Source organism: Chanodichthys erythropterus, chromosome 16 (genome assembly GCF_024489055.1).
Source record: "Chanodichthys erythropterus isolate Z2021 chromosome 16, ASM2448905v1, whole genome shotgun sequence".
NCBI lineage: Eukaryota > Metazoa > Chordata > Actinopteri > Cypriniformes > Xenocyprididae > Chanodichthys > Chanodichthys erythropterus.
Genome location: NC_090236.1, coordinates 38144337 through 38172021, shown reverse-complemented (window position 1 = coordinate 38172021; position 27685 = coordinate 38144337). Strand labels below are relative to the sequence as shown.

The 27685-nt window shown below is 37.1% G+C and overlaps 2 protein-coding genes across 3 annotated transcripts; both read left to right on the top strand.

The window, feature by feature from the left end:
- Window positions 1-1440: 1440 nt before the first annotated feature.
- On the top strand, window positions 1441-16630 carry nmnat3 (nicotinamide nucleotide adenylyltransferase 3). 2 transcript variants are annotated; one of them, XM_067362738.1, is made up of 5 exons: window positions 1441-1523; window positions 2756-2898; window positions 9319-9502; window positions 12443-12516; window positions 15828-16630. In XM_067362738.1, the coding sequence occupies exons 2-5, from the start codon at window positions 2790-2792 to the stop codon at window positions 16220-16222; spliced, it is 762 nt and encodes a 253-aa protein (XP_067218839.1). In that variant the 5' UTR covers window positions 1441-1523; window positions 2756-2789; the 3' UTR covers window positions 16223-16630. The 2 variants fall into 2 exon arrangements, with proteins under 2 accessions (XP_067218839.1, XP_067218838.1); XM_067362737.1 differs by lacking the exons at window positions 1441-1523; window positions 2756-2898 and having other exon boundaries at window positions 6873-9502.
- Window positions 16631-20560: 3930 nt separating this feature from the next.
- On the top strand, window positions 20561-27394 carry LOC137002832 (retinol-binding protein 1-like). Its single transcript, XM_067362739.1, has 4 exons — window positions 20561-20691; window positions 22840-23018; window positions 24831-24932; window positions 27344-27394. Exons 1-4 carry the CDS (start codon window positions 20619-20621, stop codon window positions 27392-27394), a joined length of 405 nt encoding a protein of 134 aa, XP_067218840.1. The 5' UTR covers window positions 20561-20618.
- Window positions 27395-27685: the final 291 nt, after the last annotated feature.

The following is a 27685-nucleotide window of genomic DNA, read 5'->3' as shown; positions in this document are numbered from 1 at the left end:
ACATCAAGAACTTAATTGTTGATATCAAGAACTTAATTGTTGACATCAAGAACTTAATTGTTGACATCAAGAACTTAATTGTTGATATCAAGAACTTAATTGTTGACATCAAGAACTTAATTGTTGACATCAAGAACTCTATTGTTGATATCAAGAACTTAATTGTTGACATCAAGAACTCTATTGTTGATATCAAGAACTTAATTGTTGACATCAAGAACTTAATTGTTGAAATCAAGAACTTAATTGTTGACATCAAGAACTTAATTGTTAATATCAAGAACTTAATTGTTGACATCAAGAACTTAATTGTTGACATCAAGAACTTAATTGTTGACATCAAGAACTTAATTGTTGATATCAAGAACTTAATTGTTGATATCAAGAACTTAATTGTTGACATCAAGAACTGTATTGTTGATATCAAGAACTTAATTGTTGACATCAAGAACTTAATTGTTGACATCAAGAACTTAATTGTTGATATCAAGAACTTAATTGTTGATATCAAGTACTTAATTGTTGACATCAAGAACTTAATTGTTGACATCAAGAACTTAATTGTTGACATCAAGAACTTAATTGTTGACATCAAGAACTTAATTGTTGACATCAAGAACTTAATTGTTGATATCAAGAACTTAATTGTTGACATCAAGAACTTAATTGTTGATATCAGGAATTACATTTCCACTAGTAAAATCTAGAATTCTTGATATCTGTAATTGTATTTTCACTAGTGAAATGTCACCATAGGCTGCCATTCAAATTCAATTGTTGATATCAATAATTGATTTCTTACTTGTTGAAATTCCAATTTCACATATCAGAAATACAATTAAGTAAAGTAAAAATGCTATTTTATTATAATTAATTACTTCGTTACTAGTGCAAATATCTAAGAATATCAAGAATGTGATTGTTACAAGTAAGAAAGCCATTTTAGATATCTGAAATTATATTGATATCAGAAATGCATTTTCAGATATCAAAAATATCTAGGCCTACTATTATTACTAGTATCAATTCAATTGTTGATATCAAGAATAGACATTTCAACTAGTGACAACTGAATATTGATATCAAAAATTAGCATTTTTACTAGTAAGAATTGTATTTCTGATATGTGAAATTGGAATTTCAACTAGTAAGAAATCAGTTATTGATATCAACAATTGAATTTGAATGGCAGTCTATGGTGACATTCACTAGTGAAAATACAATTACAGATATCAAGAATTGAATTGTTGATATCAAAAACTGCCAATGTCACTAGTGGAAATGTAATTCCTGATATCAAGAACTGAATTGCTGATATCAAGAATTCATATCCTGAGAATGAATAAAAGTAAAACGGCTTGCCATATGACCCCTTCTGTCATCGCCACTAGTGGCCGCTGACGCACTATAGATAGGAACTGTGTTTTCAATCTCAATGTTCTGGGGGACGTTAATAGTGAAACATTCTGCTAACGATATAGCATGTAACATTTGCGTAAACTTGGAAGAAATCTTTGGATAAGGTACACATTTACCTTAAATATTTTGTTTAATTGCATATTCGTCGGATATCGGCAGCTGTCTAAGTCATGAATTAAATTAAAGCTGTGTTAACTGTTTACTAGAAGCTCTCAAGTTTACTGTTAGTGATTTTGCTGATATCCAAACTGTACTGACCTTATGTTTTTGATGTGGTAGTGCTATTGAAGTGCCCTTGAGTGTTAACTAAATTAGAGTAATATCATTCAGTATCAAAGTACATCAATATAGCGTCTAATATCATCAATGCCCTATGATTGTATCATACATGCCACAACTGCTACAGTTTTCCATTGTATCTTTTCATTCACATGGCCAGCTTTTACAGATTTCTTTTATTCATGTGTTTTTAAGTCACTTTATGTGTTCTTGTTTGGTCATTCTGACCTGTTCACAGTGTTATGTCCTATTTTTTCCCCTATTTTGTAACCCCTACATCATTAAACACACATACACATATCTTTGTTGTCAGGAATTTACACAATATGTATTCTGCATCCATCTGTTTACCTATTATTTTAATAAATAATAGTTGTATGTTTACAGGGTATGGTTTAGACAGTGTAATTTTGTCATCAAAGAGTGGCTTGTCCAGTGTGTAATTTGCACTTGTTGCTCTGTATACCTTGGCTTGACTTGACAAACAAAGTGAAGGAGTCCAATGCTTACAGAACAGTCTATTTTTACACTATTTAAGTAACTAAAGCTTTTCAGTGTGCGATGAGGGCTTCCTCAGGTATTAAAGATAGAAATGTGGTTGACAGCATCATTAACATACATCACATATGTACAAAAAAAGTCATAATTATTAGTCACACGCTTCACATTTAAACATGAAATCAAAGTCATGATGTTGTTATACTGTTTTGCTTTTTGCAATAGTTTCTATTATATGATATTTGTACAGGAATTTGACCTGCAAGCATAATCATAATTAATATAATAATAGTATAGGAGCCAAAACAATTAAAAAAAACATTTTTATTCATACATAATTCATTGCAAAGAGAGTAAAGTCCATGCTACTGTAGCATATTTGGTATTAAGTATTGTGCTTTATGTCATCTCTTCATTAATCCTGCTTGATTGTCTCAAATATGCATAGATTACATAATTTGGTCCTAAATAGTTTTCCCATTTCACTGCAAACCATTTAGTTCTGTGCTCATATTCCAAATGTTAGCTGCTTATTGATTAAGATTTTTCTTTATTGTAGTGTTCTCCAGTATAATATGGTGTGAGACACTGAAATGGCTGGCCGTATTCCTCTGGTTTTGCTGGCCTGTGGCTCTTTCAATCCCATTACCCACCAGCACATGCGGCTATTTGAGCTGGCCAGAGACCACATGCACCAGACGGGTTGGTTCCACCTGTTCATTTACTTGAAACTGGCCATCATCTGTTATCAGGCCAAAACTGGCCTCCTTTCAACTGTCCCTCTGGGCCTGTCGCATTGAAGTGATTTCTGTTGTTATATTACTGCATTTTGAATTATTTTTGTTTAATTGTAGTCTGAAGTATGTCTAAAGTGTTAATTTAGTTTTTATTTGAGTTTATTATACTTTTTTAATTAGCTTTTATTTTTTTATTAGTAGTTTTCATGTTAATTTTAGTTTACATTTTAGTCACTTAGTTATAATTCTGACTTTGTAGGAAAAAAATCAGAATTGCGAGTGAGATATAAACTCACAAAAGGGGATTTATAAAGTCAGAATTGCGAGAAAATGTCAGAATTGAGGGCTGACTTTTTAAATATTTTTTTTTTTTGTTAAAAATATTAATTGAGCTTTATAACTTGCAGTTGCGAGTTGAAAATAGTTAGAATTGCAAGATGTAAACTTACAATTGCGAAAAGTCTGAATTATGAGATAAAAACGCAATTTTCTATTTTTTATTCAGTGGTGGAAACAAGCTTCCACACTTTTGTCATTTTTATTAGTATTTTATTTTTATATTTCTATTTTTGTTTCATTTATTTTTATTTCAGTTTTAGTTATTTACAGTTAAGTTAGTGCTTCAACTTAAACTTATTCCAGTTAAAGGTCATGGCAACATTTTTAATTTTAGTTTAGTTTACGTTTTTCAACTAATATTTATTATTTATTTTATTTTGGCTTAATTTGAATTAACAAAAACATATTTTTGCTATAACAACCCTTGTCTAAACCTGTTATTGAATACATATTTATTTTATGCAGAGGCTTTTTTTGTATAAGGCTGTAAGGAATGATCGACAAATGCAAAATGTAAATGTTTAATGCTCTTAGCAGTGCTTTTGCATTAGATACATCAGCTGACCTGTGAAAATGTACTTGCATAAGCTCATACCCAACGTTTACAAGCAAGAGGATTTGTAGCTGTTCAAACACTGAATCTACACTGCAAGCAAGCATTTTAAGTTAGATTAGAGTTGGAACATTTTGTTGTGTTGCACTGCTAGCTTGCAGTGCAGACATGATGTAACTGCACCTCTCAACGGCCTCAACATGGTGCTGGCACACTGATTTTTTTGCTTGTGTTTATTTACTGTACAAAGTGTACTCCAATACTTTCAGAAATAGCATGACAAGTTGCCAAATAGCTTGCATATTATATTACCTCAAGAGTGTCTGGAGACTTGTTTTTGGTTCGTTGCCATTTTTATGAAAAATTAAAACAGACTTTTAAAACTTAATTTTATTAATAAATTCTGTTTTATAATTTTTTGCATGAGCAGCTAAATGAGAAAATGCAAACAATTGCTGTGTGATGTGAATTCATCTTGACTATGCAAAATTAGAACATTATTTGGCAAAAACATTAAGCATTCAGCTACTCATTAGAGTCTGCCTGTGTATGCAAAGCCTGTGTTAATTTGTGTGCGGTGACTTGGAAACTTTTGTAGGGCTGTTGCACTTAAGGAATCAATGTCTATTTAATAAGCCACTTATTTACATTCAAAGCAGATGCTTTAAAGGTGCAGTAAGTGATTGATATTTGCAGTAAGAGATTGATACACTTGATAAAGAGTGCCCCAGGGATGACGCGTTTTTGTAGGCCAACCCGGAAGTTAGCAGCGCACGGGTTCCCTCGACTGAAAGCCTATTCATTTTTCCCATAGACTTTTGGAAAATCGCAAAAAATAAGCTCTGTGTTTAACAAAGGGTTATGACACTTACATGTTTTGTCTATCAAGATAATCTTTACAAGTGAACACAACATTTATACATTTTGAAGCCTAAATAAAGTTGTCAGATATAAAAGGCTAACAGTAGGCTATAAACGTACTACAGCACACAATGGTTGCGGATCAACGTCGTCACCACCAAGCTTCCTCAAACTTTATTTAGAAAACAACTCTATTTAAAAACATGCTCACTGATTATATATGCGCTGTGTATGAATACTTATCCACTTTTTCATGAGAAATGCTGTCCAAATGTCCTGTTTGTCATGATGATGTCTAAAGTCCCCGCCAAAGGAAGTAGTCCCTTTTAGCAATTTGTTAGCAACCGCCGAATTTAAGACACAGTAAAAGTTTAAAAAATCACAAGTGGGTTATAACTGGTGTGTTTTATGTCATAGATCAAAACGTAAAAGTATTTAGATGCTTTGTTTACCACAGACCTTATTTCAGGCGGTTTAGCAAAAACCCATTCAAAAAACCCATAGACTTTACGCGTTGGAACCGGAAGTCCTAAAATGCTAACTCGCTTCCGGGTTTTGCCTACAAAAACGCGTCATCCCTGGTGCACTCTATTTCAAATCAACCCAAACGAACTCCCTCCCTTCATTGCCCCGCCCCCAAAAGGCACAAACATGCAATGCAAGAATTGATGTCTCTTTATCATAGCTGAAACCAATCAAAATAATGCTTGAGCGAACAACAAGGAAAAACAATGACACTCAAAATTGTTCATACAGCTAACATTACAACAACAGCATCTCTTGCCTGGTTCTGTGAAAGAGCAAAACCAGTGTTATTCACATATGGATCAGAAACAACACAACCTCAGAGTCTGTTTTCAGGCCTTCCCGCTCAGGTTTCTCCAGCACTGGAAAGCTTTTCTTATATTAACACTGGTCTTAAAGGAACACTCCACTTTTTTTGAAAATAGGCTCATTTTCCAACTCCCCTAGAGTTAAACAGTTGAGTTTTACCGTTTTCGAATCCATTCAGCCGATCTCCGGTTCTGGCGGTACCACTTTTAGCATAGCTTAGCATAGTTCATTGAATCTGATTAGACCGTTAGCATCGCGCTTAAAAATGACCAAAGAGTTTTGATATTTTTCCTATTTAAAACTTGACTCTTCTGTAGTTAAATCGTGTACTAATGCTGTGTGCACACCAGACGCGACTTGCGCGAATAAATCGCGCTATTCGCGCGTAGTTGGGCGCTTGAACATTTTGAGTTTACTCGCTTCATTCGCGCGTGAAAATCCCTTCACAACAGACGCGAATTCGCATCATGAGAGGGGCTCTCCCGCTCCTTTATGTGTCCCAGACTCTCCAACTGCTTTCTGCACACTTCCTCTGAATAAACACAACTTGTCAGTGGGGAAATAATTGTAAAATACAGCGAATAAGCTCAATTGGTCGTCTTTAGTTGGCTTGTAGTCTTAATATGTATGTATATATATGTATATATAGCTCAAATTGAGTAAAGACAGTTTTTAAAATAAGTTTTTTACAACTTATCAGATTGTCCGACCTCCTCACTCACTTTCTTTCAAACACGATCCTTTTTATTTCTGTTTCTATAAATGTATGAAGATGTACAGCGACGATGATTTTGTCCTCCATTGTTGTTTCAAATTTCTGCCTCAGCTCGCTACGTCACGTCACTACTAGAGCAAGCTCCTGATTGGTTAACGCGGCGTGGAAATTCGCCAAAGTTCAGATTTTTCAACTTGCAGAACAACTAGAACAACTAGAAAATCAACTAGAACAACTAGAAACAACTAGAAAATCGCAACTTTTCATTTTCTGTCGGTCTTATGGTGCGTTCACACCGGACACGAATGAAGCGGTAAGCGCGAGTGATTTACATGTTAAGTCAATGCAAAGATGCGACTTGCAAAAAAGTTTTTTGCGAGTTGCAAAAAATCGCAACTTTTTATTTTCCGTCGGTCTTAGTACACGATTTAACTACAGAAGAGTCAAGTTTTAAATAGGAAAAATATCAAAACTCTTTGGTCTAATCAGATTCAATGAACTATGCTAAGCTATGCTAAAAGTGGTACCGCCAGAACCGGAGATCGGCTGAATGGATTCGAAAACGGTAAAACTCAACTGTTTAACTCTAGGGGAGTTGGAAAATGAGCCTATTTTCAAAAAAAGTGGAGTGTTCCTTTAAAGCTCTTGTCTGATCATAACCCTTCTTCACTCTCTCCTCCCCACATCATGAGTGGACACACCCCTCACTGCTGATTGGCTCACTCTCTCTCCTCCCCCATCATGAGTGGATACGCCCCCTACTGCTGACTGGCTCACTTTCCTCCTCATCATGAGTGGACATGCCCCCCACTGCTGACTGGCTCACTTTCCTCCATCATAAGTGGACACACCCCTACTGCTGATTGACTCACTCTCCTCGCCCATCATAAGTGGATACGCCCTAGGGGTGTCACGATTCTCCAAATCCTCGATTCGATTACATTTTCGATTCTAAGGTCACGGTTCGATTTGATTCTCGATTTTTACATTTATTTTTTTTAAAGCACAGGTTGCTATGCCATTTTTCAGACTAGACTTTTATGCAATATAATCACCGTAGCTGTGAGATGCGTTCTACTTGGGATTGGAGTTTTCCACCACCGAATAAGGTCGCATGTCTGCGGCTATGAATACTCCTAACGCACATAAGCATAGCTTGCAAACTGTTGTTTTTTTTTTTTGTCGACAACGCAAACTTTGTCAACATAACTCACTGGAAATCCAAAATACTTCCACACCAGCGACTTCAGTGAAAGAGGAGGGGGTTCGAGTTCTGTCGATGATGGGTCTCCTGCATCTGCAGTTGCCATGCTATCTTTTGAGTGGCTGTTAGAGGAGGTTGACTGGCAGTGTTTTTTTTCCGCTTGGCAAGCAACCGGACGCGACATGGGGGCGCGGCAGCATCGACAATTCCATTTTTTAATTCGAAGTTCGAGATTGTGACTTAATTTCGGTGTATTTCGATTTAAAATAATAATACTTAATACGCCCCCTACTGCTGATTGACTCACTCTCTCTCCTCCCCCATCATGAGTGGACACACCTCCTACTGCTGATTGGCTCACTCTCCTCCTCATCATGAGTGGACATGCCCCCCACTGCTGACTGGCTCACTTTCCTCCATCATAAGTGGACACACCCCTACTGCTGATCGGTGCTCTCTCCTCCCCATCATGAGTGGACACACCTCCTACTGCCGATTGGCTCACTCTCTTTCCTCCCCCATCATGAGTGGACACGCCCCCTACTGCTGACTGGCTCACTTTCCTCCATCATAAGTGGACACACCCCTACTGCTGATCGGTGCTCTCTCCTCCCCCATCATGAGTGGACACGCCCCCTACTGCTGACTGGCTCACTCTCTCTCCTCCCCCATCATGAGTGGACACGCCCCCTACTGCTGACTGGCTCACTTTCCTCCATCATAAGTGGACACACCCCTACTGCTGATCGGTGCTCTCTCCTCCCCCATCATGAGTGGACATGCCCCCTACTGCTGACTGGCTCACTTTCCTCCATCATAAGTGGACACACCCCTACTGCTGATCGGTGCTCTCTCCTCCCCCATCATGAGTGGACATGCCCCCTACTGCTGACTGGCTCACTTTCCTCCATCATAAGTGGACACACCCCTACTGCTGATCGGTGCTCTCTCCTCCCCCATCATGAGTGGACATGCCCCCTACTGCTGACTGGCTCACTTTCCCCCATCATGAGTGGACACACCCCTACTGCTGATTGACTCACTCTCCTCCCACATCATGAGTGGACACACCCCTACTGATGATCGGAGCTCTCTCCTCCCCATCATGAGTGGACACACCCCCTACTACTGATTGGCTCACTCTCTCTCCTTCCCCACCATGAGTGGACATGCCCCCTACTGCTGATTGGCTCACTCTCTCTCCTCCCCCATCATGAGTGGACACACCCCTACTGCTGATCGGTGCTCTCTCCTCCCCATCATGAGTGGACACGCCCCCTACTACTGATTGGCTCACTCTCTCTCCTCCCCCATCATGAGTGGACACGCCCCCTACTGCTGATTGGCTCACTCTCTCTCTCCTCCCCATCATGAGTGGACACGCCCCCTACTGCTGATTGGCTCACTCTCTCTCTCCTCCCCATCATGAGTGGACACGCCCCCTACTGCTGATTGGCTCACTCTCTCTCTCCTCCCCATCATGAGTGGACACGCCCCCTACTGCTGATTGGCTCACTCTCCTCCCCATCATGATTGGACACGCCCACTCCTACTGCTGATTGGCTCACTCTCCTCCCCATCATAAGTGGGCACGCCCCCTACTGCTGATTGGCTACAATTGTGTTGGGCAGCTCAGTCCGATCCACTTTCAACAGTGTTTCTCAGAAATCGCATACTGCACCTTTAATCCAAAAGAGGTGTATTACATTCATGGTTTACATTTTATCATTTCATGCATTTCCCAGGAATCGAGCCTATGTGGTTGGCATTGCTATACTGTTTGAGCTACAGGAACTGTGGCATGCTTTATATTTGACATCTGATAATGATGTATTTGACTCAATTTGGGTCAGATATTTTGTCTTTTTCCATCTCGCAGGTCTGTATCGTGTGGTGGGTGGCATTGTATCTCCTGTCGGTGATAGTTATGGTAAACAGGGTCTTGTTGCTTCGAAACACAGACTTGCTATGGCCAGACTGGCCCTGCAGAGCTCTGACTGGGTTTCCGTAGATGACTGGGAGAGCCAGCAGGTGGATTGGACAGAGACTGCGGTGGCCATGAGGTGAATATGCAGTATCTTCATTGGCTTCTTACCATGACTAATGTGAATCCTTTATCCCGTCAAAAGTTTGATGAGACAAGAAACTTTTTGGAGTCTTTTAACACAACTGGGACACTGACTGTAAAGGAAACATTAACTGGTTTTGACAGATAGGGTGCTAAATCCTGATTGCATCTCCATTATCGCAGGAAATGCTCTGAGGTTCAGAGCTAGAGTCATCTTTGATGAAAAGCACTTCAAAAGCACTGTTCAAATTTTTTTTCTGGTGTTATTAATATGAAATAATATTATGCGCCATATAGTTACGGCTGATGTTGAGTTATCCTTCACTTCAATGAACTGATGTAAAGAGTCTTCTATCTCACATGAATTCTCATTTATATAGTGCATTATATACAAGAAAAGCAGGTATAGAATATAGGTATTTGCTCTTTACTGTAGAAATATTCCACATTGCCATTATATCTGTGAATTCACCTTGCATCACCTTTTATGAAAGACTTTACAAACTCACTGTCATCTTAGAAATGTCAGAGCTGAGCTAAAGCCAAAACTTTATAGGAGCCGAATCCTTAAATTCCCGGTGTATGAGATATCAAATAGCCAGGCGCTGACGTGACTCATTCCAGTCCTTTTATCCATCATAAGATCCACGGTTTCCATTCTCCTCGGATTCTGCCTCAGAAAATACGAAACACCCTGTCATCCTCCAGTATTTGGCTGCTAGTGGTTTTCATTTTTCGCCCATGCCAAATTCTTGTCCCCTCTTTTTGCCTTGATGGGCCTTTCCTCCTCTTGAATCCCTTAAGTGAGAACAAGAGACTGTTTAAGACCCCTCTGAGCTCTCAAATATTTTTAACTGCTAGCTATACCCTTAGGTGGCTAATTAATACTCCGATGCCAGGAAAGAGGATGGCTGCTTTTGCGCCAGGGGCCCGTGCCAGGGCTTTGTCTTTCTAGTTTCGTAATTTACTTCTTGGCACAACTGGACGAAATTCACAATTGCTTGGGTGCCCTTGCAGTTGACCTATGTGTTGAATTACCAAGTTGAGTTTTTGCGATTTTAAAGGACATAAGTTGCATCCCAAATGACGCACTATACACTATGTACTCATCCATGTAGTGCGTGAATTGTATAAGCTTATTTTGTCATTTAACATCAGAGTCTGACAGTGCATGAAGTGTTCAACATTCCACACTTCGTTTTTTTCAGTTAATGTAGTGCATCATCCAGGAATTTAAAGTTTACTTTTTCTTTTTGGAATATTCAGTGTGAACACTACTTGCACTATTTATACTTAAAAATGTCATAGAATAGTGCATAAGTACGCAAATTGGGACGCACCTATTGTTGCATACAGGCTCTGTTCTAAACCTCAGTGAGCACTGTAGGCTATGTAGGCAGCATTTTAAGGTGCACTCATTAAGAAATTGCAAAAAGTAGACATCTTATAAGATACCTTCTTTTGGCCAAGTTCTTCCAGCATTGCTTGTGCAGAAATGTTTCTTGAGCAGCAAATCATCATATCAGAATGATTTCTGAAGGATCATGTGACACTGAAGACTGGAGTAATGATGCTGAAAATTCAGCTTTGACATCACAGGAAAACTGTCCATGCATCCGTACATCCATCCATCCATCCATCCATCCATCCATCTGCCCTATAAACACTCAAGTTTTCAATGCATTTCTTAAAATAAAAAAAATAAAAATCTTTTCAGCTACCTTAAAGATTCTTTAAGATTCTTTCACCCTTTCATGCTCTTATACCCTAATGTCCACTGTTCACTTTATACATTAAACACTCACATACATTACCAGTTAAATGTTTGGAAACATTACTATTTTTAATGTTTTTGAATGAACTCTTATGCTCATCAAGGCTGCATTTATTTCATAATAAATACAGAAAAAACAATAATATTGTGAAATATTATTAAAATTTTAAATTATGGTTTTCTATTGTAAAATACTTTAAAGTATAATTTATTACTGTGATCAAAGCTGAATTTTCAGCATCATTACTCCAGTCTTCAGTGTCATACTCAGTTATTATCAATGTTGGACACAGTTGTGTTGCTTAATATTTTTTTTGGAACCTGTGATACTTTTTCAGGATTCACTGATTAATAAAAAGTTAAAAAGAACAGCATTTATTCAAAATATAAATCTTTTCTAACAATATAAATCTTTACTATAACTTTTGATTAATTTAACACATCCGTGCTGAATAAAAGTATTAATTTAAATTACTGAACCCAAACTTTTGAACGGTAGTGTATATTGTTACAAAAGATTTCTATTTTAAATAAATGTTGATATCTTTTAACTTTTTATTCATCAAAGAATCATGAAATAATATTAAGCAGCACAACTGTTTCCAACAATGATAATAAATCATATTAGAATGATTTCTGAAGGATCATGTGACTCTGAAGACTGGAGTAATAATGCTGAAAATTCAGCTGTGCATCACAGAAATAAATTATATTTTAAAGTATATTCAAATAGAAAACCATAATTTTAAATTGTAATAATATTTCACAATATTGTCGTTTTTCTGTATTTATTATGAAATAAATGCAGCCTTAATGAGCATAAGAGACTTTGTTAAAAAAAAAAAAAAGTAGTAATGTTTCCAACTTTTGACTGGTAGTGTACGTGTGTGTGTGTGTGTGTGTGTGTGTGTGTGTGTGTATATATATATATATATATTTAACAACTGTTGTACTCAGTAAGTATCTCCCTGTAATAGTTACACACTCCTACGCAACACCAAAGCTGATTACAGTCTCTTGTGAGAGATTGGAGAAGTTAAGATGTAAATCTTTAGGTTCATGTAATTCAGAGAGAATGTAAAGCTTCTCCCATGTTCATAAGCTGATTATTTAAACAGTATAGTCATTCATGCTCACTGTTGCTTATCTCTCTAAACACAGGTACCACTATGGCCGCATAGCTGCTCAGTACCACCACAGCAAGGCCCCGCCCACAAATGAGCGACCATCCTCTGGTAAGCCCCGCCCACCTCTCAGTATGTCTTTGTAAATTGCCACAGAAACCTCTCAACACAATTCGGTTTCCTCTGAGCCTCTTCTCCGGCCCAACAGAGCATTTTCTGTCTTTGCTAATCGCTTTAGATAAGTCCGGTGCATTTAAAACAGGCTGTTGTCTTCTCTCTGGCCAGCACAAGCGCTCTTTTTTTAACAGTGCTTTTATTTGGGGGTGTTGTAGAGGAGCATGCTAATGAAGTCTAATACCCTCCACAGGGTGACTGGGCTTAAGACGAGCGTGCTCGGACTATTAATGAAGCTGAGATTAATAGCCAGGACAACTTTAAAACAAGACAAGTGCCAAGAATGATAGAACACATGCACACGAAAACCCTGTTATCTTAAAACCTTTCACAGGATGCCTTGATTCTTTGCAAACCCCTTGTTTTGACTAAGTAAACTGAAGATAACATAAAGGAACTCCTCCTCATCCTTCTATTAGAATGATAAATAAACATATCCATTGGAATTAACCTAAAAGATGTTGAAAATCATCGACTTTTTCAGAAAGGGATCCGTTTAATCTTATATTTCATGTTGAATTATCACAAGGATTATTTTTTATTCAAATAATAGAACAAAAACAGAGAAATTTGGCGCTTGCTAAATTAAGCCATTTATGTTTGTCTGGAAATATTAGTGTTTGTATTGAAATGTGCACAATGCTTTTAATTACTGTGTTTTCATGAATGTATCCATTATTAGAGTAAGTCTGAAGAGGGTGGTGTTTCTCCAGCTCCTTGCAGTGTGCACATACATCGCTTTAGGTCTATGTTTAGTCACACGGAGGAGAAATAAAGAGCTTTAGTGGGCCTGCAAGGTTCATTCCCTGCCCCCTGCAATTCATGTCTGATTAAACAAAAGCCAGCTCAGAGACATATGTTATAGCAAGAGAATTAGAGTTAAAAGCATACTATTGATTCTTTCATATGCTGTAAATATCACCGCTGAGGTCGAGCCCTAGCATTGCTGGCCATGAAATGATTTCTAATGAAGCGTTGAGAAAAGAACAAGAGAGTTTTTGCAGGTTTTCATGCGAGTGTCAAATATATCATTTTGTGTGTGGGATGTTTTGAGCCACCATAACGTTTTAAAAAAGACTGGGAAAGCATTGTTTTTTTTTTTGGTTTTTTTTATTGTATTAGCAAATGATACATTAAAGGAAATATGCAAATCAGTTAACAGGCACAAAATAAGTGCTGAACACAATTTCCACAATGCATTTTCCAGTATTCCAGAGTTAGGGAGGATGCAGAAGGTTATGATAATTTGGCATACTTTGTTGGTTGGTACAGTATCGCTCTAACACTGCAGATACTATTATACTTATTGCTTATGTGCTATTAAAGGATTAGTTCACTTCTGAATTAAAATTTCATGATAATTTCCTCACCCCCATGTCATCCAAGATGTTCATGTCTTTCTTTCTTCAGTCGGAAAGAAATGAAGGTTTTTGATGAAAACATTCAGGATTTTCTCCATATATTGGACTTCACAACGGGTTGAAGTTTCAGTGCAACTTCAAAGAGCTCCACACGATCCCAGACGAGGAATAAGTGTCTTATCTAGAGAAACAATTGGTAATTAAAAAAATAAGAAAAGAAAAATGTATACACTTTTTAACCACAATATACGTCACGCGTGACCTTTGCAATGTGATTACGTCATGCGTTGTGCATCGTAGAGCAGTCCAAGATGAGCATTTGTGGTTAAAAAGTGTATACATTTTTATTTATTTTTTTTATAAAATGACTGATTGTTTCTCTAGATCAGACCCTTATTCCTCGTCTGGGATCATGTAGAGATCTTTGAAGCTGCAATGAAACTGACATACAGACCTTCAACCCTTTGAGCCCCAGTGAAAATGTCTTTTCGACTGAAGAAATACATAAACATGACATGGGGGTATCACTATTGACACTGCATTAAGATTAATATTGACACTATTGTCTTTTGTAAAGCTGCTTTACAGCTGAAATTGAAGTTGTTTCAAAGTTGATGAATTTTTGCAATATTAACATTTGTTTTTTTACTGTGAAGCTGCTATGAAACGATCTGTATTGTATAAAGCGCTGTATAAATAAATTTGGCTTGTTTTGACTTCTAGCTTTTATTTGTATATTTTCATTTTTTCTTTTTTAGTAAGTTTGTTATTTGTTATTGTCATTTTCTAAAATAATTTTAATAATATTTCTGTATAGCTTTAATACATTAAGTTTCAGCTAATATATTTTATTTTGATTTGAAAATATTTTTTAATAGTTTTAGTTAACATTAACAACACTGTCTGTAACAAAATTATAGTGTTGGGGGTAACGCATTACAAGTAATCAGATTACTTTTCCCAAGTAACTAGTAAAGTAACACATTACTTTTAAATTTACAACAAAATATCTGAGTTAGTTTTTCAAATAATTTATTGCTGTCATTTATTGACTGACAGCTCTCCTGGGAGTAAGTGCGGAAGCGTTGTGTGTGCTGTGTGAACATGATGGTTATTCTAGACTAAATGTGATTTACTTCTCCTGCATCCTATTCTTCTGTATTCCAGAATGGCAGCACAGCTGAAAGACTTGTTTGAGCTGCGCCCTCTACTGTACAGAAGTGAATTTGCATTTCCTTCAGCCTGAGGCTTATTCTTTTCACTTTTGGTGTGAAAGGACCTTTACATTTGCCACAAATAGAACTTTTTTGTTGTCATAGTAGTCCAGCCATGATGAGAAAAGTTATAATTAGTTATTTATTTATTTTATTATTTTATTCAATATTGTAATGCATTACTTTTAAAACTTTCCCCAACACTGATAGTAATACAGGTCTTGTAAGATACGAGGGTAAATAAATTATGACATTGAAAATTGAAAGCTGTGAATGAGCAATCACATTTATATTGTTCAGAAACACTTGGTTTCTTTTATTACAGACTCATTAAAAAGGTGCTGTAAGCGATTTTGTATGAATTGGCACTTAGAAAAAATCTCTTTTTAGATATCACTGATTTAGATCTTCTAAATGATGGTTTCCGTCTCTGTGAAAGCCCTAGGCTCTGTACACTGCTATCATTCAAGTTAAGCACTATATTCAGATTCATAAGCAGTTGTCAGTTTGTTACCGCTTCTTTTGACAACCTTGACAGTTCTGTGATGAAGTGCTGCTGCTGCCCTTCTGCCCCATCTTTGATAACAGCAAATAGTACTTATATATAACCATTGAAAAGATGAAAATGACAATAATATACAATCAGTAATGTGACCGATTTCCCCCCCTACAGACGTGCCACAGTTGAAGCTGCTTTGTGGAGCGGATTTCCTGGACACGTTTAAGGTGCCTGGTTTGTGGAGGGACGATCATGTCGAGGAGGTGGTGGGCCGCTTCGGACTGGTCTGCGTGAGCCGTGGTAGCCTGCAGCCAGACCGGGCTATACATGAGTCCGACTTGTTGTCCAGGCACCGGCAGAGAATTTTCCTGGTTCGGGAGTGGGTACACAATGAGATCAGTGCTACAGAGATCCGACGAGCCCTACGGAGGGGCCACAGTGTTAAATATCTCTTACCAGACTCTGTCATTGATTACATACGAGAGCACAACCTTTATACCCAAGACAGTGAGATGAAGAACAAAGACATTAAACTAAGACCTCTTACCAAGCAAGCAATACAAGACTGATGTAAGCTGTCGGGAACCCATAGCCTGAGGTGGTGTAAAGACCAATTTGCACTGAACCGACAAACGCCGACCAATGGGACAGACACTGTCGGGTTTTGTCGGATCAATGTGTTACCCCTGTCAGCATCTGTTGCTGTTGGTTGGTGCTTGTTTTCGCTGATTGAACATGTTCAATCCATGTCTGTCAGTGCAGTGTGAATTGGCCTTTAAGCATGGTTGCAGGAAATGGGGGTGCTGTAGGAATTTAAGACGACACTACTTGAAATAAAGTTTTGCCTTCCAACATTTTATTAATTTTCCACCTTTATTTATAAAATTACTCTAAAGATTATTTTGTTTTTATATGCTGTTAAATCTGGTGTCCTGAAAAGTGAAGCAAAAATTATTTGATCACCCCAAGTGGCTGGTCCCAGTATAGGTCCAACACGATCACATGAGAATGCATATCAATAATACGTGTGTGTAATCTCGTAGAATGTATACGCCAAAATGAGTTTTGGCGTGCATATGATATGCACTTTATGGCGTGTATATGACATGCTCTTGGGTATGATGGGGGTAGGGGGGTTCATGCGTATAACACGCCATAAAGTGCTATTGATATTATTATTGATGCGCATTTACGTGTGATCTGGCTCTATTGGTCACAAACCCCACCCTCTAATGTAATCTAAAGGGACGTGAGGCAAACTAAACAATCAAATTACACAATTCCAAAGATGGTTTCTGCCATTTTAGGTAGTTTTTATCAGGCTGATGTAAGTTCAAGTGTTCCTTCTTTTAAACAAGTTTGGTTTTATTTAATTATTTGATGCTATAAAAACGGGAGTGTGACGTCATGATTGACAGCTGAGATTGACAGTTTCTCTGAGTGAAATAGTCACTGAGGCACCAAAAGAATTTTTTTTGGAGCTTTAATGGGAATTTCTACATTTCCGTAATTGTTTATTTCAGACCGACATTGTTCTGCAGTAAACTGTACTAACTGATTCTGCGGGAGTGTGGGCGGGACCTTGATATCGCGACTCCACGTTCACTAATGCGCAAATTCAATACTGCACAGATTCGAGTAATGAATCGGCGCAAAATGTTAGCGCCATATTGGGACATTGGCGGCTTCACTTTTTGTGCTAAGAGCACCCCCTAGTGGTCATTATATAAAACACAAAGGAAAAACTTGCGTGAGATATTGCTTAATAACTTAACAGCTTTAACAAAAAAAAAATACACAAAATTCTGATAAAAGTGTTTTCCAACAGTATTTTTGTTGGATCTGACAGGTTTAATCAGGATGTTATCCATGTGTCTAGAACACGTCCTAGCTGGTGTATTTAATGAGTTATGTCATTATCAGCAGAAAAAAACCTCTCTACAAATGCATGTTAATGGCTGCTTATTTCCCCACTCTAGCTAGAAAATTACAGCTGCGCAAATGGATTTTTAAACGGCAATCGCATTTTTTAGTATTATAAAATAAATAGATAAATAAATAGTCTACAGACAAATGAAATCAGGGACACTGCTTACGTCTTACAGGACAAAGCTCCCTGTTTCACGACTGTTTCGCAAAAATTCATTTGTGCACCCTGTCTGACAAGAAGTGTTGTTTGGGCTGTTTAATATTAGGATTTTGTTTGAAATCCCACACCATGGCACCGCCCCATAATATTAAATCCAGCACCCCCAATAAAATATGTCCCTTTAAGGTGCGGTCACATTTACCGTTGTTCAGCGAATTTTCACGGGCGAAATCCAGTCATTTCAATTGGAATCCAAGCAATCGGGAATATTGCGTCAGGGCCAAAGATTTAACCACCACAGTTCAAGTTTGTAACATGAATTGATGTGTGTCGTTGACCGACAGAAAGCTGCTTGATTTGCAAATGACATCTCTGTGAGCAGTGCTTTATACATTGCTAAACTAATAATGGATGAAGGACCTTTTTTGCCCCTTGAAATTTTGTTTAAAAAGTTGTGGTCACATTATCGAAATTTCAGCAAAATTGTCGGTAGTGTAGAGATGTATATAGAAGTCACTTTCAAATCAAGTAACTACGTTGATCAGCACGGCAAATTAGTTTGACCAACTTGAACATGAATTAAATCTGTGTGGGAAAAATGTTCGCCCTCATGCGAAACTCCCGATCGCATGGATTCTCACGGTGCGTGTCCACTGGCGCAGAGTAGAGCGAGCGTTTCATTCCTTTGGAAGTTGAGTTTCACACTTGCACGGTGCATTGCGGGATTGACAGCAGACCGGAGAAAGCATTGAGAGCGACCAAGAGCATAAAAAGGTTGAGCAGCTCTTGACTATTCAAATATCAAGTGAAAAACGCAGTCGGCAGCCAATCGCTGTAAGGTTCAGGTAATGATGTCCGTCTTGAGCCTTAAAAATATGCAGGTTTTAGTGGATTTATGTGGATTTTAGTGGATGCTGGATTTAGTGTAAATCATTGTGTACACATTGGACGTTTTCCAGTTGTTATATAATATAATAAAATTGGGCAATATAATCATCAGAGATGCACGTTTGGAAATAGGCAAGCTTTGTTTTTCAAATGCCCCAAGTAAAGATATCCTGTCAATTTTTCTAAACCCAGCCAGTATAATCACAATGAAAGCATCCAAACTGCAATATTTAACACGTATATAACAAGTGCAAAGCGTCTAATGTGTAAACAATGATTTATGCACTAAATCCAGCATAAACTTGCATATTTTAAATTCTCACGACAGACGTCACTATCTGAACCTCACAGTGATTGGCTGCTGACCGAGTTTTTCGCTTGAAATTCACATAAATGTGTGAATTTCCCAAACTTTTGCCACTCTCGGACGCTTTCTCTGGTCCACTGCCAATCCCACAATGCACCGCGCAGGCATGAAGCTCAACTTCCGTAGGAATTTACTGTAAACACTCTGTTATTGGGATCTGCACGATTCTTATTTGAATTCGGCCTCAAAATTTCGCCAAGCAACTTTAAATGTGACCAGTCACAAGAAATGGCAAAATATGTCTCGCAAGAGTAAAATTCCCTCTTGCCTGTGAAAGCAGCTTTAGAGGGGTTTCGTATTTTGTCTTGTGTAAAGTGAGCATTATCCATGACCATGGTTTCCTAGTGTAATGTGTGGAGAAGGATTTAGGAATTTATCCTGTCTCTGCAGGAGTTAGATTTGCCAGATCACTGCAGAGCTGTAGGTCTATGTTCAGCAGGTCTGAGATTTGTTGACTTTTGCTGAATGTCACAAGGAAGATAAATAACAGAGCCTTTACACTTTGGAGAGCAAACATTGCCTCTTCCATTTCCATTTGCACAGAAAGCGTCATTCATGTTGTCAGGTCCCTAAAGACGGCACATCAAGCTTTGTCGGTTGGGGCGAAAGAGTTTCTGACAAAATAAAATAGAAGAATGTAGTCTGGGATATTTGAAGTGATCTCTATCTGAATCGTTTCTTGTATCACCGACTGCGAGTTTTGGCTCAAACGCTGCTTTAAGGGTGGTTTTTGCGATGTTGAAGCCCTCCCGCTGACAGTGTTTGAGTGTGGAGTTTGGATGTTAATGCCTTTGTTTCATGCCGTCTCAAAAGAAAAGCTGGAGAATTAATTCAACAGAAGCGTCCCTCTCTTCTGCATGGCCCCTGCTTTGCATAGAAGAGCCATGTGTGCCGATTCAAAGCATCAGGCAGATGAAACGAGTGACAATTGAGTTGAATCTTTTATCAAGCACAAGATATGCATACAAACAAATAGATGCACACAGTCTACGGAATAAAAAGTTCATCACCTGCAACAATGAAAGATTTCAAAAGAAGGATGTATTTTATGTGTGAGTGAATTTGTTTATTTTTATCTATAAAAAAAAAAAAAAAAAAAAAACTTTTCATGTGTTTTTAACATTTTTAGCATGTTGCCACATTATATGGGGTAAGTTGTCACAATGAAACCTAAAAAGATGATTATCATTTCAGTAAAATTTGGAAAATTATAAAACAAAACAATTAAGCTGCAAACACATAATGCACACAAAGACATTAACTTTATTCATTAGACGTATAACATTTAAAACTCATCTGAAAAACAGCTATTGAGATACAGTTCTTGTGACAACTAGCCCCGGCTGTGTTCCAGGTCACTGCTCTTCTCCACAGCTCTTGATCACAGAGTTTATGTGACGTAATTACATGGCGTGGTATCGTGTCCAAGTCTGCGTGATGGATCCAAACTCTAGAGGCGGAGAGACTGTTTCCATAACGGTATCCAACAGAACACAATGTAATGCATAAGTAGTCGGATTATGACCGTTTGAAAAAGAGCCGTTCTCTCAGATGAAAAGCATTTGGAGAACAGCGAAATCAGATCTTCTTTGAACAAACCCATCAGTAGAGTTGATCAGAAATGGCTGCTGATTATAACGGCTTCTGGAAAATGATCTCCAACGAGAACTTTGAAGAGTACTTGAAAGCTCTGGGTGAGTTTTACAGCATTAGATCCTAAACCTTCTGGATAGCACATCTGACGCTGAATTTTGTTTCAATAATATTTATTCTTTAGAACTTTGTGTTTTAAGTGGATTTCATGGATTAGACAATATTCAACTCTAAATTATGTAACAGAAATATTAATAGAGTAATTTAAAAATTCTGGAGGTATTTTAATCAATGCATGGAAGGCAGATTGGCACCATCTGGTGAAAGAAATCATATGTAATTTCATAGTATTACCACTAGGGTTGCAAAATTCCGGGAATTTTCAAAGCTGGAAACTTTCCATGGGAATTAACTGGAATATATGGGAATTAATGGGAATAAACAGGGAATTTGCAAAATTGCAGGTTAGCCTTAAAAGTAGTTGTTGCATAATTTTGATTAAAACAACCATATTTATTTGCAATTTTAGTTCCCTGCACATTCCTTACTGCAGGACTATTGAGGCCACGCCCCCTGCATGCACTCCCCCAGTCCATAACATCCACATTTGATCAAAATACAGAAAGAAAAAAAAAAACAGTAATATTGTGAAATATAACTACAATTTAAAATTATGGTTTTCTATTTTGATATACATTAAAATATAATTTATTCCTGTGATAAAAGCTGAATTTTCAGCATCATTACTCCAGTCTTCAGTGTCACATGATCCTTCAGAAATCATTCTAACTAATTTGATACTCAGTTATCAATGTTGGAAACAGTTGTGCTGCTTAATATTTATTTAAAACCTGCGATACGTTGTTTTTTTTTTTTTTTTTTTAGGATTCTTTGATTAATAAAAATTTAGAGAACAGCATTTATTTAAAATAGAAATCTTTTGTAACAATGTACACTACCGTTCAAAAGTTTGGGGTCAGTAATTTTTTTCTTTCTTTTTTTTTTGAAAGAAATTAATACTTTTATTCAGCAAGGATGTGTGAAATTGATAAAAAGTGATATTTTGAATAAATGCTGTTCTTTTTAACTTTTTATTAATCAGTGAATCCTGAAAAAAGTATCACAGGTTCAAAACAAATATTCAGCAGCACAACTGTCTTCAACATTGATAATAACTGAGTATCAAATCATCATATCAGAATGATTTCTGAAGGATCATGTGACATAAATAACATAATTGCGAAAAATAAATAATTTTTATTTCATGTTGTGACCAAACAAAATGTTTATATATGTTTTTATATGATACATTTTATATAAATATAGATTTATATAAATTTCCCAAACTTTTCAAATAATTCCCATAAATTCCTGTTAAGTTTCCAAATTGTAATATTTCAAAAATTCCCCAGGTTAAGTTCCCATGGAAAGTTTCCAGAAATTTACTGGAAACTTTCCGCCCCTTTGCAACCCTATACCACTAGAAGAGAGAAATATACATAGGGCTGTTTATCCCCTATTTGCTTATATAATCATACATAATTCTTTACCATTATTTAGTTTTGTATTTGGACATAAATAGACATCAAATTCTGCTTCATTGTTGTAGATTTCACCACAAAAATTGCTCTGTAAATTCATATTTGTCCTTGTCATTTATGACGGTCTCTTTTTTCCTTTTTCTAATGGCGGTCATTATTGACTGTGAAGATCGCAAGTGTGACCACCATTAAGCCTTTTCTAATCGTTCAGATAGCACAAAAGTACCAGAAAAGTCAACAAGTTTAGTACTATTCTGGTGACGCAAATAATAATAATAATTATTATTATTATTATGGTGACAGAGGACCTCTATGGTGAGAAAAATCTGTGGACATTAGTTCAGCAAGATGCTGTGTAGTTTTAATGTGATAGACTTATTTTCGCAGGTTGTTATGGTTACTTATCATGGGAAATTGTTGTTGTAAGGGAAACGAAATGGCAGTTTTCTACTACTTTTGTCATTTTCTCCTTTAGATGTTGTTGATTACACTAAGAAAAATGTTGCAAAACTGTTTTGGACACGAATCGTTGTATTCCTCAGATTACCATGTAAATATGGTGCATGTCTCTGGTAATCATTCAGTTGAAATACAACGTTATTTCCATCTGAAACCATCACTGTACTATGCTAATGCTGGAGTACCTTTTTATAAGTGTATCCTGCGGGAAATCCACATTTTCTCATGGGGTATAATTTTCTTTTCCAGATGTAAATGTAGCTATTAGAAAGATTGCCACCTTGCTGAAGCCTGATAAAGACATCACTCAGAACGGAGATCACTTCATCATCAAGACGCTCAGCACATTCAAGAACTACAACATGGACTTTGTGGTTGGTCAGGAGTTTGAGGAGGATCTGAGTGGAGTGGACGACAGGAAATGTATGGTGAGCAAACCTTGGAGGCTTAAAGAACTTTAAAGGGTCAGTTCACCCAAAAATGACATTTCCGTCATTAATTACGTCGTTCCACACCTTTGTTCATCTTCAGAACACAAATTAAGATATTTTTGATGAAATCCGAGAGGTTTCTGATTCACAAGAGAAAGCAATGAAATGACCACATTCAAGGTCCAGAAAGGTTTGTTAAAATAGACTGCAGTGGTTCAACCTTAATGTTATGAAGCGACAAGAATACTTTTGTTCGCAAAAACAAAACAAAAATAGCCACTTTATTCAACAATCTCTTCTCTTCTCTGTAAGTCTCCTATGCTGTTTATGTTCAGCACTTCCAGGTTCTACATCAGAACGCTGGCTTATTATTGGCTGGCATCACATGCATGCCTCGTGCTGCTCACGTGATCAGCGTCAGCCAATAATGAGTCTGCGTTCTGATGTAGAACCTAAAAGCGATGAACGTAAACAGCGTAGGAGACTGAAAGGGAAGAGAAGAAACTGTTGAATAAAGTCATTATTTTTGTTCTGTTTTTGCGCACAAAAAGTATTCTCGTCGCTTCATAACATTAAGTTTGAACCACTGCAGTCACATTGACTATTTTAACAATGTCTTTAGTACCTTTCTGGACCTTAAATGTGGTAATTACGCTGCTTTCTCTTTGGGATCAGAAACCTCTTGGATTTCATCAAAAATATCTTAATTTGTGTTGTTAAGATGAATGAAGGTCTTACGGGTATGAAACGACATGAGAGTGAGTGATTAATGACAGAAATTTCATTTTTGGGTGAACTAACCCTTTAATGCTATTTGACTTGAGATGAACTTGCAACATTACACATGACACTTGATGTTTATTCATTGCAAGAACACTAGATGTTGAAACTAATTTTCTCATAAGATCTTCTCATTCATAACATTTCTGATAATTTTCTTACCTAGCTATTTTATATAAATGGGCCTGCATGGTGTATTATATCTATTTTCAGAAAAATCTTATAACATTCCAGTATAAGTAATAATTCTCCATTTGTATGATTGCATTGCCCTTGAAAATCACTAACTGTGCATGTCATTTACAGTTCACAATCTCAACTAATGAGAAAAGGGGAAAGTGTGAAATGAGAGCAATAATTGGCTCTTTAATCTAATAAGAAGTGTTACTCTCGTTCCTTTCATTTTCCTCTCACTTTTCCTTTCATTTGGAGAAACTTGCTATATCTAGGACCTGCTCTATTGCAGAGATAAATCTGGTCCCTGCTTAACCACTAAAGCCATAAACATATGCAGAGTATTCTTTATTTTAGTTTTGTTATAGTTTCTATTGCATGAGCATTTTGTTAGTTGTGCTGCACTGGAAGTGAACTCTATGAAATCTGAACATTGCTCATGTTCTGATATAACTCAAAAAAGACCTGTGAAGTTTTTCCTTGAGTTGCAGTCAATAGAAAACACTTGAAACGCAGCGTTTAGTAAAGATGTTGTGACCCGGTTTGCTCTGAACAAAAATCACTCGCCTCATTCAGTCCACACAGTGCCAGGCATTGTGTTATTTCATTCCAGCCTCTGAAAGCAGGCAGAGGAACGGGCATTTTCAACATACTTCTCTTTGTGCGGCTTGTAATTGCGGTGCAAACACTTTTGCAAACCTGGGTCAAATTTAATTTTCTCTTTGTGCCGACAAAGTATAGACGTGCTCTTCTCTTCCAACTGCTCTTGCAAAATCTCTTCTGCTTCCCTGTGTTTCTTTGCAGTCGAACTGTGAAAGTTAAAAAATAAACCACCTTCTCTGTTATGCGTTATAGACCACCATCACCTGGGATGGAGATAAACTGGTGTGTGTGCAGAGAGGAGAGATCGAGGGGAGGGGATGGACCCATTGGATTGAGGGAGATGAACTTCACTTGGTTAGCCACTTCTCATGCATTTCATTTCTAACGTCCTTGATGGTATTCCCTATCTGGTATGATAGTTTCGCATACATCTAGTATAATATCAGAAATAGCCGAAAGCATATGCAGCATCTCAGAAATTGTTAGTTCACCCTAGAGCTATTGTCAAATCTCAAAACTTGACGCACATGAAAAGCCACAACACTGACAGACTGATTATTTTAATACATTTGAACTTAAAATAAATCTAATGGGCGTCAAACACCATCATTATGATTTGATAGGATTTTTAAATGAAGTTGATGGGATTGTGATGGGTGGAGGTAATAACAACAGATGTTTGGCTTCAGCTGTGCGTTTGATCATGAATAATAAACCAAACCTCGTTTCTGACTGTAGCATTACCGAAGAACTGGACATTGCTGACACCATCTGGTTGTAAATTATACATGCTAAAAAAAGAGCACTGTTAGGGAACATGGACCAAGTTAATTATAGGGTCTTTCCGTGTCAAATAAACCACATTTCAGAAACTCCCCGGCTCAAATTTTTTATTTTGTTCATATTTTTTTCTGTAGAAAGACAAACATAAATAGTGATGAAAGCCAAAATATTAAATGTCACAGATGTATATTTACTGAGTAATCCACTATTTTGTAGAGGGGTTAGGATGACAATTTTCACCTGAGATTTGGAGCCAGATTAGAGGGGTGTAAATATGACTTTAGAAAGATGACAGCATCAATATTTTATTTTTACACAGAGATTGAAGGTCTGTTAGTAAAATATGTTGACTTTAGCAATCTTTGTTGCATTATATGCCAATGGTGACTGTTCAAAAATGGCAAAAGTACTTCTTGTGCACATCCTTTTACATTCTAGTTCTTAACAAACTTTCCTCTTGGTGTCTTCATTTTTTAAAGGGTTAGTTCACCCAAAAATGAAAATGATGTAATTTATTACTCAGCCTAATGTCATCCAAACCCCTAAGATCTTCATTAATCTTCAGAACACAAATTAAGATATCTTTTGTGTCTCATTGAGGCTCCATTGAAAGTAAGATAATTAATACTTTCAGTGCCCAGAAAGCTGCTAAAGACATATTTAAATCAGTTCATGTGACTACAGTGGTTCAACCTTAATGTTATGAAGCGACGAGAATACTTTTTGTGCATCAAAAAAACAAAATAACGACTTTATTCGACAATATCTAGTGATGGCCGATTTCAAAACACTGCTTCATGAAGCTTTACGAATCGTTTGTTTCAAATCAGTGGTTTGGAGTGCAAAAGTCACGTGATTTCAGTAAACAAGGTTTCATTATGTCATAAGTGTTTCTAAATTTCAATAGTTCACGTGACAAACCACTGATTTGAAACAAAAGATTCGTAAAGCTTCATGAAGCAGTGTTTTGAAATCGCCCATCTCTAGATATTGTTGAAAAAGTCGTTATTTTGCTTTTTTGGTGCACAAAAAGTATTCTGGTCGCTTCATAACATTGAGGTTGAACCACTGTAGTCACATGAACTGTTTTAAATATGTTTTTAGCAGCTTTCTGGGCATCTGAAAGTGTTAATTTTCTTGCTGGCAATGCAGGCCTCACTGAACATATCATCTTAATTTGTGTTCTGAAGATGAACGAAGATCTTACAGGTGTGGAACGACATGAGAGTGAGTAATTAATGACAGAAATTTAATTTTTGGGTGAACTAACCCTTTAAAGGCCCTTCATATCTCTGGGATTGAACCATCAAGGGCCTTTAAAATGAAGATACCTAAAGGAAAGTTTGTTAAGAACTAGAATCTAAAAGAATTCTTGAGTTACAGGCGAGCAAACTTGAGGCAAAAAAAGCACAATAGGTGTGTTTTGCCTTTTTGAACGGTCACCATTGGCATATAATGCAACAAAGATTGCTAAAGTCAACAGATTTTACTAACAGACCTACCAATCTCTGTGTAAAACTAAAATAATGATGCTGCCGTCTTTCTAAAGTCATTTTTACACCCCTCTAATTTGGCTCCAAATCAAATTGAACCCCCCTCTACAAAATGGTGAATCACTGAGTAAATATACATCTAAATATACATTTAATATTTTGGCTTTCATCACTATTTATGTTTGTCTTTCTACAGGAAAATATGAACAAAATAAAAAATTTGAGGACCTCTGGTTGAGTTGACACAGAATGACCCTATAGCAAAACAAAAAAAAACTACATGATTTAAGATATTTTGAGAAAAATGTCTCAGTGTTGTTGTTTTAAACCTCACTGACTTTCATTGTAGACATACTTCAAAATATCTTTCTCATTCCAAGGAGAAAAGAAAGTCATGCTGGTTTTGAATGACGTGAAGGTGATTAAATAATGACAGAATTTTGATAATTAGGTCAACTTTCCCTTTAAGCATGTTTTCTTTGCTTGCAGGAGCTGCGAGCCGCTGGGGTTGTGAGTAAACAGGTCTTCAAAAAGGCTTAAACCTGTACCGACATTGTAAACTAGGAAAACCCCACACTTCAAAGTACATTTTCTAGCATCTCTCCATCTATCTTTCTGTCTGTCTCTGTGCACCATCATCTGTGCTATTGTGAAAACCAGACAAACACCATCTGTGATAGTCTGTCACAATCTATAAGTGCTTGTTTGTTCTGATCCTCACAGAGGAAGATCTCCAGCGACTTTCCTTCTTAGGCGCCGCCGCTCGTCGTTTAGATGTTATTTACATTAGTGGTATAGAGAACACTGGGACAAACTGCTCTGCAAGTGAAC